The 19,999-nt window shown below is 56.2% G+C and overlaps 1 protein-coding gene across 4 annotated transcripts in view; it reads left to right on the forward strand.

The window, feature by feature from the left end:
• Positions 1 to 19,478, forward strand: part of LMX1B (LIM homeobox transcription factor 1 beta) — an 83,502-nt gene extending 64,024 nt beyond the window's left edge. The window contains exons 3-8 of one of the 4 annotated variants that reach the window (XM_010365876.2): positions 13,823 to 14,055; positions 15,927 to 16,108; positions 16,311 to 16,388; positions 16,533 to 16,638; positions 18,608 to 18,751; positions 19,061 to 19,478. In XM_010365876.2, the coding sequence (XP_010364178.2) occupies positions 13,823 to 14,055; positions 15,927 to 16,108; positions 16,311 to 16,388; positions 16,533 to 16,638; positions 18,608 to 18,751; positions 19,061 to 19,218 (901 nt within the window). In that variant the 3' untranslated portion in view covers positions 19,219 to 19,478. Of the gene's footprint in view, positions 1 to 13,822; positions 14,056 to 15,926; positions 16,109 to 16,310; positions 16,389 to 16,532; positions 16,639 to 18,607; positions 18,773 to 19,060 lie in introns of all 4 variants that reach the window. The other 3 variants (XM_010365880.2, XM_010365877.2, XM_010365879.2) reach the window with 3 other exon arrangements.
• The last annotated feature ends 521 nt before the right edge of the window (positions 19,479 to 19,999 follow it).

Below are 19,999 nucleotides of genomic sequence, written 5' to 3' on the forward strand. Positions count from 1 at the left end.
TTTTAATTCCTGCTCCTGTCCCCTCCTCTCCGGGCTCCCCTGGGCTCAGCAGGGAGTCCTGCCCCTCTCTGGCACCCCCTTTTCAGGATATTCTCTCAGGCCTCTGTGGATGACTCAGCCAGGGGACTCATCTTGCCCACCCACCACTGCTATGTCCCCACAAAAAGCCCAGCCCAACAGGCCACTGGCTAGAAGCAGGTATCAGGCTCCCAAACCTCTGGGTCATTTGCTTCCTGGTCTCCAACTACCTTCCCAACCTCCAGGAAGGCAGGAGAGTGTGGTGGTTACAGCCCTGACTTGGGACCCCAGCTCTGCATTTCACCAGCTGGGTGACCCATGGAAGGAAGAGACTGCCTCCGGTAGTGGTCTCGGTGAGGCCCCTGAGTGTGAAGCTCTGAGCACAGGGCTGGGCTGGTTCCCATGAGTGTAAGGTGTACTAGGAGCATCTGCTAGCTTCTTTCACAGCCTGGGTTCAAACATTTGAGCAGGAGCACAGGGCATGTACTCAAGGGCATTGCGGGGAGGAGGAAGCTTAGTCCAGATCTCAGGAAAGAGACTTGGTAGTAAGGCCCTCCATGACTAGGCTAACAAAGTTGGTGCTATCTCTGGCTGCATTCAGAGGAGCATAGGTTGGGAAATAAGGGAGGAGATGGTTGGTCTTTCCCTCTGGAGGACAGAGCTACTGGACTCCATGCCTCAAGGGCTTACATGTAAGGATAAACTCAGCTCATTCAGAGGGTGATTAGAATGTGGAGAAACTGCTGGGCATGGTGGCTCACGCCTGTAATCCCAGCACTTTGGGAGGCCAAGGCAGGTAGATCACTTGAGGTTGGGAGTTTGAGACCAGCCTGGCCAACATGGTGAAACCCCATCTCTACTAAAAATACAAAAAGTTAGCTGGGCGTGATGGCCTGTGCCTGTAATCCCAGCTACTCGGTAGGCTGACACAGGAGAATCGCTTGAATCTGGGAGGTGGAGGTTGCAGTGAGCCAAGATCGTGCCATTGCACCCCAGCCTGGGCGACAGAGCAAGATTTCATCTCAAAAAAAAGAAAAGAAAGAAAAGAAAAGACTGGAGAAGCTGCCACAGGAGCCTAACCAAGAAAGGGACATGTCACTGTCTTTGAGTCTCTGAAGGGCAAGAAGGAGCTCCCTTAGTCTGTGGGGCCCCCGCTGAAGCCAGACATTTGAACCCAACATATGACACCCTCGAATCTGTCTGAACCCCATGGTTTTTACCCTGAGCATGTTTTTATCACCTGCCTGGTAAAATTTGTAGTAATACACTTTGGTAATTTTGTTAACATTGAAAACCACTCATCCTGATCCTGGGGAAAATTTAACTTGGTAAAATCATCCATACAAAATATAACTAACAACAGTGAAATGACCATGGTAAGATGTGTCACTGGCCACAAATTAACCAAAGAGTCCATCAGCAGGATCCAATACAGGCAAGAACCTGATGCTAGAGCAAAGCTTTATGGAAAATTTTTCATGAAAAATAATTTATCTCAATGAAAATAATTTTAGGGAAATAATGGGCAAAGTAGAAAATTATTTGACTGTACTAGAAAGAACATTGATCAAAAAGTTGCTTTAATGGAGTTTGTTCCAGAAAACACTTGCTCAAAGAAAGTTTATTAGTGTTGTTATAACCCTAATTAAAATGCTATGGTCTATGTACAGCAGTCCAAAATCCTTAAAGTCATAATGGCGGAGTCAAAGTATCAGCTGGGTCAGCCACTTGGACACTCTAGTGGTACCCTGGAGATCTGACACTCCGCTCACATGGAATACCTGCTTTCCCATTGTAGCAGGAGCCCCCTGAAGATTGTGACCCTGCTGACTCCCCATCACCTAGCACAGAGCTTAGTCATGATGGACGCTCGCTAGTGCCTACAGAATAGACAAATCATACAAATCATATAGCGAAAGTTTCTGCCCTTTCAGGAGGAACTGAGTCACTACTTGGGGTTTGGCACAGAGCAAGTGGCTAAGTATTTGTTGGACGGATGGAGGCATGGATGTTTGTATGGGTAGCTGGTTGAGAGGGTGGATGGTTGGGGGATGGGTAATAGATGGGTGGGGGATGGGTAATAGATGGGTAGGGGATGGATGGGTAAGTGGAAGGATGGATGCATGCACACGTGGATATTTGTATGGGTGGATAGATGGTTGAAGGGGTGGGTGGATGGGGGACAGGTGGATAGATGGGTAGGCGGATGGACCGATGAGTGGATGCATGGGTGGATGGATACATGGATGGATGAGTGGATAAATGGATGATTTGATGAGAACAAGAAAGATACGACCTGTCCTCCTTAGCCCAACATGCAAGGTGTCCAGCCTGATCTTTCTTTCTCGCCCACACTCCAACCTGACCCACTGTCTCCCAACCTGAGCCACTATCTTCCTAACCCTGAAAATGGCCTCCATTTCCTTCATGCCATTGCTGTTTTTCAACTTCTCCCTCCCAGAATGGGCTCTCTGCTTTTCCACCTCTACACAGAGCCTGACTCTGGCCTCAGACACACACATTCCCATCCCAGCCCCAACACTTCCCCTACTGGAATCCTCTGAACTCTTTGAAGTCTCCAGAAAGTCCTTCCTGCCACACCACTCCGCCCTCCACCCGGCTGAGTTTGCATGTCTTCAGACTGCCGTGGATCCCCCACCCCTTCCTGGGCACCTGGCTCTGGGCCTGGCCTATTCTGGCCATGCAGGGCCCTGGAGAGAAATCCAAAGGCGTCTGCCTCCCGTGGCCCGGGGTTTCTCACCTTCCACGTGCATTGTCAGCCCTCTGGACTGTGGGTGCCATCATCACCGTATAACCGTGGTGCCCCCAGCCCAGGCCAGAGAGGCCCAGCAGCTCCGTGCTGATGAAGCAAGTGTGGAGTTGTTTTGGGAGGTGACCAGGGCAGATGAGGTTAAAGCAGGAAAGGGCTTCAAGAACAGGGAGGTCCAGGAAACCAAGCACAGAGACTGGGAGGATGAGCAGGAGCTGGGAGACCCAACGTGCCAGGCTCAAACCCCAGCTCAGACACTAAGTAGCTGTGTACCCTCTTCAAGCAGCACCTTCTTCTCTAGCAAAGAGAGCAATGATGCCTGTCTCGCAGGGGTCTTATAGAGGAGGAGCCATGGGCAAATAAAGCCCAGAGCCTGCTATGTGGGAAACAGTCAGTACATTATAGTAAGCAATAATAATGATAATAATAAATGTTGGATTTGGCGACCAGGAGCTGGTGACCTCAGTGAGAATGGGGGAAGGTACCTGGGACTAGCTCAAACGGTTTGATGAGCAGGTGGGAAGAGAATGTTCCTACTGCAGACCAGGAGAGAGCCTGGCTCATAGTAGGTGCCCGGTAAATGTTAGATAAGTGGGTGAATCACCAAATCATCAAATGCATTGAATTCACTAGTGAAGGGGCAGAAAGAAGGGGGAAGAGGGTGAACCCAAAGGTCATGAAATAGTACAGGTAAAGCCCTTCACACAGTGCCTGGCGCATCATAGCTTGCAACCTCCCTGATGCCCCGTTGGCCCGGGACTTCCTGTGACTCTTCTAGCCTGGACTAGAGTCCCAAGTTCAGCCAGAAAGGATGCAGGGAAGGATGGTCAGAGGGATGTGATGCTCCACCTCCTATCTGCACCTGACCTGTCTGTCACCAGGGAAGTTCTGGTTCCCACAGAAGCCTCAATATCCCCATCACCTATCAGAAGTCAGAACCCCAAAGGTGAGAAACCAGTGGTCAGGTGCCAAGCCACATGGACACGGCTGCCCACCCTGTAGCAGTGTGTCTGTGTGATGTATATCTCTGGGTGTGTCTGCATCCTGGCAGCCCCCACACAGCATCTCCATCCTGCACCTCTCCCTGAACTCTAGCCTCACACAAGCAGCTGCCCCTGGACCTATCCACATGGCTGCCTAGAAGGCAACTCAGACCTAAGACATCCAGGACTGCCCTCCCTGTTCTTCCCCTGGTAGCACCACAGACACCATGTCCTTTAGTGGCAACTCCGTCATTCCGGGTGCTCAGGCCGGGAGATCTTGGACTCATCCCCAATGCCATCCTTTCTCTTGCTTCCTCTCGGGCCCCTGTCTGCCTTCGCAAGGCTTCCCCCGCCCTCCTGGCTCTGAGCCGACACCTTCGCTGTGCTAACTTCCCAAAGCCACTCCCTGCTCCTCCCTCTAACCCGGTTTCCCCCTACAGGTGCCTAAGGAACCTGGTTAAAATGCCAGTCAGGGCCGGGTGCAGTGGCTCACACCTGTAATCCCAACACTTTGGGAGGCTGAGGTGGGTGGAACATTCGAGGTTAGGAGTTCGTAACCAGCCTGGCCAACATAGTGAAATTTCTCTCAGTAGAGAAATTTTGTATTTCTCTACTGAAAATACAAAAATTAGCCGAGTGTGGTGGTGCATGCCTGTAATCCCAGCTACTTGGGAGTCTGAGGCAGGAGAATCGCTTGAACCCAGGAGGCAGAGGTTGCAGTGAGCCAAGATCACGCCACTGCACTCTGACCTGGACCACAGAGCGAGACTGTCTCAAAAAATAAATAAATAAAAACTTTAAAAAATAAAATGCCAATCAGATAACAGCCCCCCCCCCACAACCTTCCCAGGGTCCCTATCTCATGTGATCTGTCCCGTTTGCCTCCCAGCTCTACCTGCACTTTGTCCCCTGTCACTCATCTGCTCCAGCCACACCCCAGATATTTGGTCCCCAGGGCCCTTCTTTTTTATTTATTTATTTATTTATTTATTTATTTATTTATTTATTTATTTTATTTTTGATAAAGATGGACTTTGGCCATGTTGCCCAGGCTAGTCTCAAACTCCTGGGCTCAAGCAATCTACAAGCCTCATCCTACCAAAGTGCTGGGATTACAGGGGTCAGCCACGGAGCCCGGCCTCCCCAGGGCCTTTGCACTGGGCAAGCAGTTCCTCTGCAAGGAACCACCTCCCCCAGTATTGTAGATACCGCCCCCCAGGTGCCTGCTGGAATGTGTGTCTCGTTCATGCTTGTGACTGTCCCTTCTAAACCTGCAGCCCCATCTCTCTTCCCTGTCTCACTCTTCTTTGCCTTGTAGTCACCATTCGTCATACTCTGTATGAAATGGATTTATCTACGTGTTAAAATAGATCATTGTTACTGTCCTTCCGCCTATGAGAATGTCCTCCACCGATAAGAAGGAACTGGGGGTGGGGGCACTGGGAGGGGCTGACTCTGCTAGCTGCTCTAGCCCCGCCTCCAGACAGCGCTGACCCACATATAGCAGGCGGTAAAGAAATATTTGTGGGGCCTGGTGCGGTGGCTCACGCCTGTAATCCCAACGCTTTGAGAGCCCGAGGCGGGCGAGGGGATCACGAAGTCAGGAGATCGAGACCAGCCTGGCCAACATGGTGAAACCCTGTCTCTACTAAGAATACAAATACTAGCTGGGCGCGGTGGCGCGTGCCTGTAGTCCCAGCTACTGGGGAAGGTGAGGTAGGAGAATCGCTTGAACCCGGGAGGCGGAGGCTGCAGTGTCATCCAGCCTGGGTGACAGAGCGAGACTCTGTCTCAAAAAAGAAAAAAAAAAAAAAAAAAAAAGACAAAAAGAAAAAGAAAAGAAAAATATTTGTGGAATCGCCAAATGTGCATGTGGGCCTCCCTGGCCAGGCTGGCCCGGGATGGCTCCCCGGGCTCCCGGCTGTGCCCGTCCCTCCCTGTCCCTGGCCCGTGACCTCCAGCCCCGGCTGGGGGCTCCCGACAGCTCTCCTGGCGCGGATCAAAGGGCCGAGGGGCCGGCGGCCCCGCACAGCTGCGTCTGCGCCCGGGCCGCAGGAAGCGCCGGGGCAGCCCTCGCTGCAGGCCCGGCCCCGACGCGGCGAGGAGGCCTGGGGAGGCCGGGAGGCTGGGAGAGGCCCCCCGAGGCCCGCAGAGCGCGCCCGCCTCGCCTCGCATTCCAGCCGCGTGATTGACGCGCGTACCGGGGCCCCAGCCCGCGGCTCCCGCCGCCGCCCGCCCGGCCCGCGGCCGCCGCATCAAAGCAGATGTTTGCAGCTGGTTTGAGTTGGATCCCCGTCAACAGGCCCTTTTTTGTCTCAAAATAAAAAACAGCTACGCCCGGAATGATAAGGACGCGGCAGGCACGTGGGGGAGATGTCAGCGAGTCCGGCAGGGAGGAGGCCAGGCGGCTCCCTCTCCAAGTGACAGGCTGACTCTAGCAGCAGCAGCCGCGACCCCCGGAGTGTCTAGGGTCCTGTCCCCTAGCTCCTGTGAACTGCAGCTCATCCTTCAGCCCGCATCATCAGAGCCCAGTCCCGCCCACAGTCATAACCTCAGCCACCACACTGAGTGCTTACTGTCCGACATGCTCTACAGCCATGCTGTCCTGGGCACCTCGCCACCAGCCTAGGAAGGAGGTGTGACACAGGGAGGTCAACACATTATGATGATTACCCGTAAGGTGGGAATTGGGATCGCCAGCTTTCAAATGGGAAGACCAGGTCAGAGAGCAGCGGTGGCTTGTCCCAAGTCAGGCAGCCAGGAAGTGGCAGAGCCCGGATTCAAACCCATTCCTTCTGTCCAGAACCAGGTTCTTAAGTATGTGTCATGTCACCTTTTCCAGGAAGTTCCCAGATAGATTCTTGGTGCTTTCTGTGCCTCTCTGCTTGCCCAGCATGCCCCAGTACCCCATCCAAGCATGTGTTCTACAGGATGAGATTCCGTCTAACTCCATGCCCTAAGTGTCTTCCATCGCCCAGCCGAGAGTCAGCCTCCACGGGTGTTTGCTGGGTGAATGTGAGAGGGTGTAGCCGGTGGGAACAGAAGGGCTGCAGTTGCAGGACCAAACCTCGTGGTCCCCTTGGAGGCAGGAGGGTGTTCCCAGCAGTGGTTGCTGCAGGGGCCATGGGTCTTGGGCATGGAGCGGCCCTAAAGGAAACCAGCCTGGAATCTGCCTGGTCCCCAGTGCGGCGCATACCCATAAAGGGACAGACAGACAGGCAGACAGGGAGAGCACAAACCCAACAGTGCAATTATGGGGCTTCAGATAAAAATCGGAGGTGGGGAAGAGAAAGTTCCAGAGACTTAGATTGGGGAGAAGAAGACAGCACACACCTATTGAGATCCTTCCTGTGCCAGATGCTGGGCCAAGCCTTCCCACATGGGTTAAAATCACCAGATTCTCAATTACCCAGGGAGGGACAGGTCAAACCCCCATTTGACAGAACAAGAATCTGAGGCTTGGAGAAGGGATGTGAATCACCCGGGGCTGTGCAGCTGGCGATGGAGGTGTGGGAGCCACTGAAGATGGAGTGGGGGCTGACAGAGCTCTTGAGTGAGCAGGGGAAGGAAGGCACACAGGACAGAGGGTCTGACTGGCCCCTCTTGAATCAGATGTCCAGGCCTGGTCCAATCACTTCCGGTCACAAGAATCATTACAAACATGGTACCCCCGGGGTCTTTCCCTTGGTACAGGGGATGAGGGTGCTTTTGGGGTTGGGGACTCCCAGTCCTGCAGGAAGCATGCGTGGAACTCCACCAATACAAATTTAACAAACTGGACCCAAGTTGTGTCCTTGTGAAGGGGCTGGGGGCCGGAGGGCGAGTTCACTTACCTTGTTACGCGGTGGCAGTTTCAGACCCTTAGGAGCAGAATACCTGGCGTTTTCTTGTGCTACCTGGCTGCCCATTTCATTTCACACAAGGTTGTGCATTCATTTGACAAACACTAACCACCTCCTCCATGCCAGTAAATTAGACCCAGTGTCTGATTTCTAGGTTGGTCGGGACTTCAGACGCACAAATAACTAGAGAGAGGCTGGGATTCTGGGTATCAGGGAAGGCTTCACAGAGGAGGTGACACTTGAATTGGGTCTTCAAGGATGAAGAGGAGTTTAGCAAGAAGCAAAGGAAGGGGGCAGAGAAGCCAGGCCTTGGAAGCAGATGGAATTTTAAGCACTAAGGAGGCAAGAAAGGGCTTGCTATGTTCAGAGAGCAGTGAGAAGCCTGGCAGTGAGAGCCGGGTGTCACGGGGTGGGTGGGGCCTCGAGTGCCACAGCGAGGTCTTTGGGCTTATCCTGACATTTTGGGGTGCTCTTGGACATTCAGAAATGAAGAGGGTGTGTAATCTAATTTAACTTGATGAGGAGGCAAGACCAAACTTTGGGTGTCTCTCTCGTAACCTTCTGGTTTATCTCTGAAGAGGGAGGTAGCAGTGTCCTGGACAAAGGCTGGGAGTTGCCCCTAGGCTGTGGCAGAGGGGCTGGATGGGGTTGCCTTGAGGGGTGAAAGAGGCCCATTGAGAGTAGAGAGACCTGAGTGGAGTGTGAAGTGTGAATTATTCTGAGAACCTAAGGAAGAGCCACATAAACTGTAAAGGGCAGTGATGGGGTATGGGAATGGCACCCTCAGAGGAGGGTAGGAGATCTGGACTCAGCAAGGGCGGTAAGCAGGAAGTCCTGGAGAGCTGATAACAGTGATCATGATCGCCGTTTATTGAGCCCATCTCCTGTGCCCAGCCCTGTCAGGCAGTCTCTGTCATCATCCCCACTGGACAGTTGGGGACAGAGGCTCAAGAGAAGGGACTTGTGCAAGATTCCAGTGCCAGGAAGTGATAGAGCTGGGATTCCAAGTCCAGTGCATGCTGTCTGGACCCTCAGATCTGGGCATGAAGACCTGCTTGGAGAAGCTGGAGTGCTCCCAGAACACTAGGAAAGCCAATGTTATTGGAGGTGAAAGAATCAGCCATACTCTGTGTGTCTCTGCAGTTGTCAGTGATTTAAGTCGAGACCATCCTGGCTAACACGGTGAAACCCCGTCTCTACTAAAAAATACAAAAAATTAGCCGGGCGTGGTGGCGGGTGCCTGTAGTCCCAGCTACTCAGGAGGCTGAGGCAGGAGAATGGCATGAACCCGGGAGGCGGAGCTTGCAGTGAGCCGAGATCGCACCACTGCACTCCAGCCTGGGTGACAGAGCGAGACTCTATCTCAAAAAAAAAAAAAAAAAAAAAAGAAATTAATCAGATTTGTAATCCGTGTTCAAATGCTCCTGAAAAAATTGGTTTTCAGAGTTTTGTTTATTAGCCTTATGAGTTTAATAAATTGAGCATTAAACAAATAAACCCATAAAAACTCAGAGGATATGGAGCTATCTTCTCACAGCCTGGACTCTTCAAAGGAGGGACATCCCTGAAGATGGAATTTCTTACTCCATAATATCAGATGATACCACGGAGGGGAAAAATGTGTTTGGAGGTGGGGGAGATGTGTATGGCCAGCCCCACCTTCTGGAGGCCGGGCTCATGCTAAGTAATAAGAACCTGGGGTGAATCGGGCCCCAAGTCTCAGGAACAGACAGACATGGGCATGATACCCAGGGCCCAGGGTAAGGGCGGCTTATGAGCAAAGGCACACGGAGATGCACAGATCAGGAAGGGAGTATCTGGAGTATCTGGTGACGCTGCTGTGTGACCTTGAAGGAGTGATCCGGCCTCTGCACCTTTCTGTGCTCATCTGTAAAATGGGAATGGAAACAGCATCGTCCTTTGAGGGTTCTGTGAGGATTGAATGAAGTGATGCAGGTAGCTGATAACTGAGCATTATTAGTCCTCAGTAATGTTCTGAGACTGATAATGGAGCCAGGAGTGCTCTGTCCAGATCAGGCCAAACAAGCTAGAAGGGCTGGCCAGGACCCGGGGTGGTGGTGAGAAGGAGGCACAGCGGGGCCCTGTAAACCCAGTCAGTGTCAGGGAGGCTGCCTCCAGGAATTGTGGAGACCCTAGCAAAGGTGAGCAACAAATGCGTTTTGGGCACACACCGAACGAAAGAAACATGGAGTACTTTCTTCATGCCAGCGTGGTGCCGAGGGCTTTCAATGCATCCAGCCCCTGCCAAAAACCCCATGGTCGGGATGATCATTCCCATTTTTTTTTAATTTTTTAAATTTTTTTTTATTTTTTGAGACGGAGTCTCTCTCTGTCACCCAGGCTGGAGTGCAGTGGCATAATCTCGGCTCACTGCAACCTCCATCTCCTGGGTTCAAGCGATTCTTCTGCCTCAGCCTCCCGAGTAGCTGGGATTACAGGCGTGCACCACCACGCCCGGCTGATTTTTGTATTTTTAGTAGAGACGGGGTTTCACCATGTTGGCCAGGCTGGTCTTTTTCTTTCTTTTTTTTTTTTGAGACGGAGTCTTTCTCAGTCACCCAGGCTGGAGTGCGGTGGCGTGATCTCGGCTCACTGCAAGCTCCGCCTCCCAGGTTCACGCCATTATCCTGCCTCAGCGTCCCGAGTAGCTGGGGACTACGGGTACCTGCCACTACGCCTGGCTAATTTTTTTGTATTTTTAGTAGAGATGGGGTTTCACCGTGTTAGCCAGGATGGTCTCGATCTCTTGACCTCGTGATCCGCCCATCTCGGCCTCCCAAAGTGCTGGGATTACAGGCGTGAGCCACTGCACCCGGCCCAGGCTGGTCTCAATCTCCTGACGTCGTGATCTGCCCATCTCGGCCTCCCAAAGTGCTGAGATTACAGGCGTGAGCCGCCGCGCTGGCCTGATCATTCCCATTTTATAGATGAAGAATTTGAGGCTCAGAGAGGTCAAATGCCTTGCCTAAGGCCACACAGTGAGGAAGTTATGGAGATTGTGCCCGCCACAGCTGCTGCTTTACACCAACAACTCGCTACATGTTCATGCTGAGATGCAGGCAATGTTGTCCAGTCCATTGTACAGATAAGTGAGCTGAGACAAATTACTCGCCCGGTCACCAGCTAGCAAGTGGTGGGACAAGGCATGGAACTCATGTCCATGTGATTCCAGTGCCACCTGTCTGTGGCTGGGCCTGCTTCTCAGTGGCTGGCTCCATAGTCCTCCATGGTGGGAAACACGAAGAGAGGGGGAATGGGGACCCACAGAGAAGAGGGGACCCCGCTGGTATCCCCAACCCCTCCCACACACGCCATTAGTCGCTCTCACCCCAGCACAGTAGACAAAGGCAGCCCCATAATTGGGAGTGAGTATTTCATGCATTCCCCCCCGATGTTTTATTGGGTGGAGAGATGCTTGGAGACCAAACGGATGGCGCACGCTGTTTATAAAGTGCGTGCAGTTTGTTTTATTTCCCGAGTTTTTGCAATCTAGATAACAGATGGTGCCCTGAGTGGCTGGCGCTGCCTCCGTAATGGCGGCACCGAGCCTTTGGAGAAGTATTAATAATAGATTGTGTTGATGAGTTTGGAGAAAGTAGCAATCGACCCCCTGCTGCCAAGGCATTAGCGGCTGTTCTGAACACAGCCAGCATTGTGGCTTTGACTGCAAATGCAGGTCACCCGCCCTGCTGCCCTCTCCCCAGCCTAAGAAGGTCTCCTCTCCGGGAGTCACCCAAGGTGTGCTGACCCTGGCCTGGGACCCTGAGACCCTGGCTCTGCCATGCTAGCAGCGACACGGCCAGTGTCTGTTCACTCGGAGGCCACAGAGGTCAGGCTGCAGACCTTAGTGTGGCCACTAGGTCAGATGGAGTGTGGGGAGGGGACAGAGGGGAAGTGGGGGTTGGGGGAGGACCACCCTCCATGTCAGAGCACCAGGTTCTACAAACCCAGGCTCCTTCCTCAGCCCCTCGGTAGAGCTGGACAGCCAGCCAGATTCCTAGGGCCTCTACCTAAAGCTATCCCTGACAGTTGGGTAGGTTGTGCCTCGAACAAGGGGATTCAGCCAGAGGGCCAAATTAAAGCCAAAATCCAGCCCACATTCCCCTTGCAGAGCCATGCCCTGCAGGCTGGTGGGGTCCAGCATGCCCAGAGCAGAGCCTGGCCTCAGCCTCAGCTCACCCCAGGCCTTTACTCACCTACTCTGTAAACATTCACGGAGGCCCCCTTGAGGATCAGATGGGACCAGGTCCTGTCTCAGGGAACCCCAGTAAAGTTGGTAGAGTTGGGCACCAGCAGAGACATGCATTGTCATTCTGCTGTGATACCCGTGCATTGAGTTACATGCTCAGCATCCTCGAATCCTGACAACAGCCTTCAGGAAGGGCTTGACATCTCCATTTTACAGGAGTAAACTGAGGCTGGGGGAAGCTCAGGGGAGCATAGAGAAGGCCACCTCCCCCAGACTGGGGCATCAGAGGTTTCCCAGAGGAGGTGGCATTGGAGTTGGGCATTGCAGGATGAGTAGGAGCCTGCTGGGTAGAATAGAGGTGGGTGGCAGGGGTCGCTGGGGGTGCCCCCTGCTGAGTGCTCTGGCCAGTGCCCAGGCAGCATGCAGAGCTCAAAGCGGCCCTACCCACTTCGCCCCACCAGCTCACCGTGGGCGGTTCTGATGGCAGCCCCGGGAAGGGAGGCAGGCGAGTGCCTCCCATTTATGGCCATTTCTGTTCCAGAACCGATTAGTAGAGAATTGCAGCTGTAATCTGTGCCCGTGATGGCGGGCCATAAAGAGGGATGGGATGTGCACAGCGCTCCCAAGGTGGCGCCCGCAGACGTGGCCCGGGGACGCCGGGAATGAAAAATGATTTTAATTCCCTCCCAGCAGCAATAATTTGATTCTTCATAAATTTTTCCATCAAAGTGTTGTTGAGCTGAGTTCCCACAGAGCAGGACACGTGACAGGGTGGAGGAGTGTCGGGAGGAGCGGTCAGCAGACACAGCAGAGGAGGGGCCGTGGTACCTAGCCCCTCCCGCTAGTGCTGGCCAGGGCCCAGAGACCGCCCCCCCAGCCCCCGCCGCCCTCGTTTGTCTGCAGAGATGATGGGAGATGGGACCACGTTGTCATGCGGGAGCTGGATTAGGCCCAGCCTGGGAGTTGCCTCCAGCATTTACCCATGTAACTCTGAGCAAGTGACTCTGCCTCTTAGCACCTCAATTTCCTCATCTCTAAAATGGGGCTAATGTTCATTCTCTTCTTGTAGGGTTGTTGCAAGGATTAAATGCATCTCTGCACGTAAGATGCTTAGAGTCGGGCTGGCACTCTGTACGTGTTCAGTGAATATCTGTTCGTGATGGAGATGCATAAGCCAAGACGGAGGGATGGGAAGGTGTTAGCCAAGCCAAAGGACAGAGGAAGATGTGTTGAAAGGCTGCCACGATGGTGCTCTGGAGAAACTGCAGGCTGTTCTTTGGGGCTGCAGCCTGGGGAGGCAGAGGGTAGAGAGGGAAGAGGCAGGATCATGAAGGGCCTTGAGTGCCAGCCTCAGGAGCTCAGATGGTCTCCTAAGGGCACTAGGGAGCCATGGAAGAGTCTGGAGCAGGGAAGCAGCTTGATCCGATTTGTATTTTAGAAAGATCCCCTGGCTCCTGTGTGTATGACGGCTCCTGTGTGGGCTGTGGTTTGAAGGATTGAAGGGGCCAGGAGCCCAGAGAGGGGACCAGGCAATTGCTCAGGCAGGAGAGGAGGGGCCCAGGCTGGGCAGTGGGTTGGGCAGGGAATTGGCTGGATGTGTTGGTGAGGGAGGATCAGAGGAGAGGCAGACCAGGGAGCTGAGGGAGAAAGGATCCTTTCCAGACAGGGGCTGATCTGGCCCCCAGGGAAAGTTTGGGTGGAGCCTGCACACTGCCCTCTAGTGGCCACCATGGCTCTGAGCTGGAAGGGCCCTGAGCTGCCATGCCTGGGACAGGTGACCCTAGGCAGGATGCCAACACTAACCCCAGGGCCTCTGGGGGCCTGTGGGCAGAATAGGGCTGCAGGGCCCTTCTACTGTCTGGCCCAGTGCCCAAGGAGGGCCTCTCCCTCCCACCTGGGCCTGAGGGTCAGGGCGGCAAGAGGGAGAGGCCCTCGAGGGGAGTGGCCCCTGGGAGGGACTTGTGAGTGCAGCCAACACACCCGCTTTGTGCATCCGCAGGCTCTTCGCGGCCAAGTGCAGCGGCTGCATGGAGAAGATCGCCCCTACAGAGTTTGTGATGCGAGCGCTGGAGTGCGTGTACCACCTGGGCTGCTTCTGCTGCTGCGTGTGTGAGCGGCAGCTACGCAAGGGCGACGAGTTCGTGCTCAAGGAGGGCCAGCTACTGTGCAAGGGTGACTACGAGAAGGAGAAGGACCTGCTCAGCTCTGTGAGCCCCGACGAGTCCGACTCCGGTGAGGCCTGGCCTGAGCTGGGGGCAGGCCTCGGGGACAGGGCTCACTGGGGTGTCCTGGCGGGGAGTCCTGGCTGGAGAAGCCACCTCCTGCTTCCAGGACTTGAGCTGCATACAGATGGTGCATGTATATCCAGATGCACACGCGCACTGATGTGTCCACCTGCGTGCACATGACACGAACGTGCATGTTCCCAGGCACACTACCCCTGAGACCTACACATCCATACACATAAACACATGTGTGATCACATGTGTACACATAAGCACATAAAATGCACGCCTGAATACCCCTACCCTGAGCATGGATACATGTACATATATGTGGAGATATGTGTTCACATATCTGGGAATGCAAAAGCCACACCCAGGTACACACACACAAGTGTACACACTTAAGCATACACACACACACACAGACACCGCACACTTGTGCACTAAACACCGATCCACATGGCTGCACATACATGTTTGTCCACATGCTCACATGTCCTGTGGCTTGTGCTTGTGTGCACACACACCTCTTGTTCTCTGGCCCACCCCCCTTGCCCTCTCTGTTTTGATGCCCCCCCCCAACCCGCAGCCCAGCGCCACAGGGGTCTTCACCAGCACCCGGCCTACAGGCTGGGGATGCCTGAGAGGCAGGGATCTGATGTGCCCTCCCCTCCTCAGCCCCCTGGAGCCTTCAGCAGTGGGAAGCAAACAGCCCCAAGCCAGCCTCTGTTTCCCAGCTGAGGGGAGGGGACTGAGGCCTCTGTGCTAGAGGGGAAGACCCCATTTCCCAGGGTGAAGGACCCTCCCTGCTCTGCTCTAGCCCCCAAAAGGACAAGGGCAGTTTGAAGCCCTCCTGGCAGACAGGGCGAGCCCGACCAGGAGTGAGCCTTAAGGAGGGAAAGGCCAGGAGGTGGCTTTGGCCCTTGTCCTGGGAACAGTGGGGAAGGACTGGAACAGGGGGCATGAAGAGGAGTTGTCCTGGTCTGCCAGGCCCCATGGGTAACCTGGAGCCCTCTGGCAACAGGATCTGCCACATGGAAAGGGTTTTCCATGGCCAGGGCCTGCGTGGAGGCAGTGAGCCCACCACCATCTGTCCCTACCCATCCCTGGGCAGGGCACCGCTGCAGCCAGCCCCATGGCTCCTGAGGAAGAGCAGAGGCTGGCCAGGCCCAGCAGAGGGGGTCTCAGTGGGAGCAGATCACCCTTCTCACACTCCAAGGAGAACAGGAAGACCAGCCTGGGTGGGGGCAGTGGGAGGCCCAGTGGTGGCTGGGGAGGCTTGGCCATCCATCTGGGGCTGCTGACATTTCTGAGACCCAAACCTGGGGCAGGGAAATGCCGTGTGTGTGTGGTGGGTGTGGCTGTAGCGCTGGTTGAAGTGCATATGCTTCCGCACACTGTCTGTGTCTGTCCAGATACATGCATGCCTGTACGTTCCTGCCCGTGAGCATGGGCCCATGTGTGTGAATACGCCTGTGAGTTGCATGCGCGAGGCCTTTGTGGGCCCATGTGCATGTGCCAGCGGGTGAGTGTGCATCTTGAGTGTGTGCGTGCATACGCCGTGGTCCCTAGCACTCTTGTGTGAATATCTGCGGCGCATGTCTTTGCTTGCACACTTTGGTGTGTGTCCACACAGCCATGTGCATAACCATGTGTACTCGCAGGGTAGAGCAGGCAGGAGACGAGGGCCCAGGCGAGGCAGGGCCTGTGGGCCAGGGGAGGGAAGGAGACCTTATCCTGGGGGCACTGGGGAGCCATGGCAGGTATCAACAGAGGGGACAGGCTCCTGTTGGGCAGCAGCAGGTTGCCTAAGGGGACAAGGCTGAGGCCCGGGCTGCCCCTGCCCCTTCCTCACAGGCCGGGTTGTGTCCCCCACAGTGAAGAGCGAGGATGAAGATGGGGACATGAAGCCGGCCAAGGGGCAGGGCAGCCAGAGCAAGGGCAGCGGGGATGATGGGAAGGACCCGCGGAGGCCCAAGCGACCCCGGACCATCCTCACCACGCAGCAGCGAAGAGCCTTCAAGGCCTCCTTCGAGGTCTCGTCCAAGCCTTGCCGAAAGGTGAGGGGCGGCCAGGGGAGCAGGGCTGAGGCTGGTGCCCACACACCCACTGCCTTTCTGGAGACCACCCCCTGCTCCTGCTGGGGGCAGGGAAATCCCTCCATCCTCCATCTCCCCCCACATCCCATCATCCCCCTAAACCCGCCATCTCCCAGCTGCTGCCCCTGGATGGCCTGACCTGATCCCCCTCTCTCTGGGCCAGGTCCGAGAGACACTGGCAGCTGAGACGGGCCTCAGTGTACGTGTGGTCCAGGTCTGGTTTCAGAACCAAAGAGCAAAGGTAAGAGGCCACCCTCTACCCCCACTGGCCCCAGGTAGGGTGGGAGTAGAGGGGGCAGCCAGAAGACTATGGTCCAGGGGGCGTAGGGCTGGCTGTGCCTGGAGGCGAGGGGCAGCACCGGCCTGAACTGCGCTATCCCTGCAGATGAAGAAGCTGGCGCGACGGCACCAGCAGCAGCAGGAGCAGCAGAACTCCCAGCGGCTGGGCCAGGGTGAGCCAGGGCCGGGACTGGGGCTGGGCCTGGGCCTGGGTGAGCTGGGACAGGGGCTGGGGCTGGGTGAGCCTGGGCCAGGGCTGGGACCAGGGCTGCACCTGTCCCCGGGCTAGGGACAGAGGGGCCTGGGGTGTTTCTTTTAACAAAACTTCTGAAAAGCCTTCCACCAAGGCCATCAGATCCCAGGAAACTTCTGCTTTAAAACCACTGAGATACAGAGAAATAGAGAAGCCATGGGGACTAGGGGACCCAGGGAGGAGAGATGGCAGAGTGGTGGCCTGGAGGGTTGGCAGAATTTCTGCAGTCAAAACAGCAACGGTCTCCTCACACTCACTGCGTGCAGACATGGGTCTCAGCCTTCAGCACACCCCATCTTGCCCTGTCCTCGCAGATCACTGCAAGGAAGGGTATCGCCATGTCCCGTTTCACAGATGAGGAAACTGAGGGACTGCCTGGGATCCCTCAGCCAGTAAGGCGCAAAGTTGGACCTCAGCCCCAAGCCTGGAGCTCAAAGCCTGTACCTTTAACAGGATGGCGCTACCACCCTGCTGGAATTCTGCAGACAAAGCTTGTCAGGGCGTGAGGGGCCTGCTGAGTTGGGAGGGACTAGTTTCAGGGGCATGAGTCAGGCCCCCTCATCACTGCTTTACCAAACACTGTGTTTCCATATCAGAATCTCGAGCCAGGGTTGGTCTCCTGGGCCTTCAAGGCCATGAGGGAGGAGCAGGGAGCTCCCTGGGGCTGCTGAAGCGGGTGGGAGACAGCTGCCTGTGCCTCGGTGACAGGGAGGCTTCTGGGCAGGTGCCAGGACACCAATGGGCAGATACCCGGGCACTGGGGGCCAGGCCAGTGTCCCAGGCTGGACTGGGCTTCTAAGGACACAGCCTTAGCGCCTGCTTCTTCCTCGCTTCCCCCTCTGCCCCTCCTGGGGCTGCAGTTACTGCCTCTGGTCTCCCAGCCAGGTCCTGGACTGTGTCTCACCCCTCAGTGTTCCCAGTTACTTCCTGGACACAGCCTCCCTGAGAAGGTCCCACAGTCCCCCCAGCTCATCCCAGCCCATGCCATACCCTCCATCCTGCCTCCATCCTGCCCACATGCACATGGCATGCCCTGCTCCTCCCCACCCTTCTCTGCAAATGGCAGCACCATCCGCCCTGTCGAACCAGGAACCAGGAGTCACCTCTGACCTTTCTCATCCCATGCTGCTGAACCGCTGAGGTGCCAAGTTGGGGAGTGAAGTCTTCTCATGTCTCTCGCACCCTCCTAGGAGCTGTCTCTTCTACAGCTACCTTGACAGAGATCCCACCCTTCCTCTGGCTTCCTCCCCCACTGGCCCCAGCCTGGGTCTCCTCCTCCAGCCTTTCTCACCCTTGTCTACCAAACCCTCCTGCGGCTCCCAGCGGCCTCGGGGACCCCCACCCAGCTCAGCGCCCCAGGACTCCCCATGACCTGTGGTCCCTCTCGGCACCGACCTGTCTCCCTGGCTCTCGGCCCCGCGTGCTGCACCCTCACTTACCTGGCGGTCTGTCTCGTCCATGCGTTTGCCGCCCCTCAGCCTGGCTTGCCTTCCCTGCTCTGGCCTGTTGAGCCCCTGCTAGTTCTTTAAGTCACATCGGGGTGAGGGCCCTTTCCTCCAGGAAGTCTTCCCAGGGCCTCTTTGGCCTGGGTCTGGGACCTTGGTGCTCCCAGATGCAGGGCAGCATCACTATTGCCTGTGTGGGGTCTGCCTCCTCCCTGGATCCCCTGGAGGGGTGGAGTGGTGGGAGGAAGGAAGGTGGGGAGGGGAGGCCTCTGGCTTTTGATAAACTGTGTCTGGAGGAGGAGCTGGAATGTGCACCTGGGGAAGGGGATGGGAAGTCAGTGTCCGGACAGCTTCAGCCAGAGTGGGGTGCCTGGGCAGTCAGAAGGGGGTCAGACTGGGGAGGCTGCCGGTGAAGCTGGGCCATGGGGTGTCGCTGGGAGGGCGTGGGCCAGGCCAGTGGGTGAAGGCTCACTGTGCCCCCAGAGGTCCTGTCCAGCCGCATGGAGGGCATGATGGCCTCCTACACGCCACTGGCCCCACCGCAGCAGCAGATCGTGGCCATGGAGCAGAGCCCGTATGGCAGCAGCGACCCCTTCCAGCAGGGCCTCACGCCGCCCCAAATGCCAGGTGACCACATGAACCCCTATGGTAAGCCGCCCTACCTCCGCCCGCCCACCCCAGCACAGCCCTGCCCTCTGCCAGGCCAGGCAGACCTGGGAACATAAAGCCACCTGCTGCCCCAGGGCTCAGGCAGCATGGCCAGCACAGCCCTCCTGCCTCCTGCTGACAGGAAGGGCCCCGGCCCCTCTTGGCCCACACTAGCCAGCAGGCCATCCTGTCTCTCCCTGGCCTCCAGTCACACAGCCTACAGGGCAAACAGGGCCCCCAGGAGCCCCAGCCTGCTCTGCGGTCCTGACACCCCTTCTGCCCCCCCAGGGAACGACTCCATCTTCCATGACATCGACAGCGATACCTCCTTAACCAGCCTCAGCGACTGCTTCCTCGGCTCCTCAGACGTGGGCTCCCTGCAGGCCCGCGTGGGGAACCCCATCGACCGGCTCTACTCCATGCAGAGTTCCTACTTCGCCTCCTGAGAGCCAGCCGGGCGCACGGACGCTTGGGCAGGGGCCTGGGGGGGACCGCCAGCCTCTGCGGCCAGCCTGGCCACCCCCGCCCTGCTCTCCGCACAGACTACAGACAGCCATACGGTGCCCTCCCCTCGGCCGGCAGGGCCTGACCACTGCCCGTTGGGTACAGCCAGATCGGTAGATGGGCACAGCCTGGGCAGGGGCTGTGTCCTGCCCACAGAGACCTTGTCATCCCCAGGGACCCAGAGCTCTCGACGGCCACTCGCCTCCCAGCCCCACCTTGGCCTCCATCACCTCCTCCCCATCTCTTTTTTGGGAAGCTTAAATTCTCTCTATTTTTTTAAATGTCCTCTCTGTGTCCATGGCCTTCCATGCAAGCCCCAGGACAATGGCGTCATGAGGCAGTGACCTGAGAAGCGTGTGTACCTGTGCCCCAGCAAGGGCAGGGGTGGCCTCTGGGGACAGGCCCACTGCCTGGAACCGCAACCGCCCCCCAGCCTGAGTCTGGAGCAGCAGTGGGGAGGGGCCTGAGGGGGAGGCACTGTCAGGGGGCAGGCTCGGGGCCTGAGCCTGGGCAGGCACAAAGGGACAGAGAGCCACATGCAGACACATGCAAACTCCCAGACAAACCCAGGAAAACACACACACAGCTGTGTGGGGACACCAGAAGGGATAGGGATGCTCAGCGGGTCTGCCTTGCCTTGTCAGAAAGGGACAAGGAGGCCAGATAGGGGCAGGGGACCCCCCACTTCTTAAGAGCTATTGGAGAGGGAGGAAAGGGAGAGGA

The sequence above is a fragment of the Rhinopithecus roxellana genome, chromosome 16 (genome assembly GCF_007565055.1).
Source record: "Rhinopithecus roxellana isolate Shanxi Qingling chromosome 16, ASM756505v1, whole genome shotgun sequence".
NCBI classification, from domain to species: domain Eukaryota; kingdom Metazoa; phylum Chordata; class Mammalia; order Primates; family Cercopithecidae; genus Rhinopithecus; species Rhinopithecus roxellana.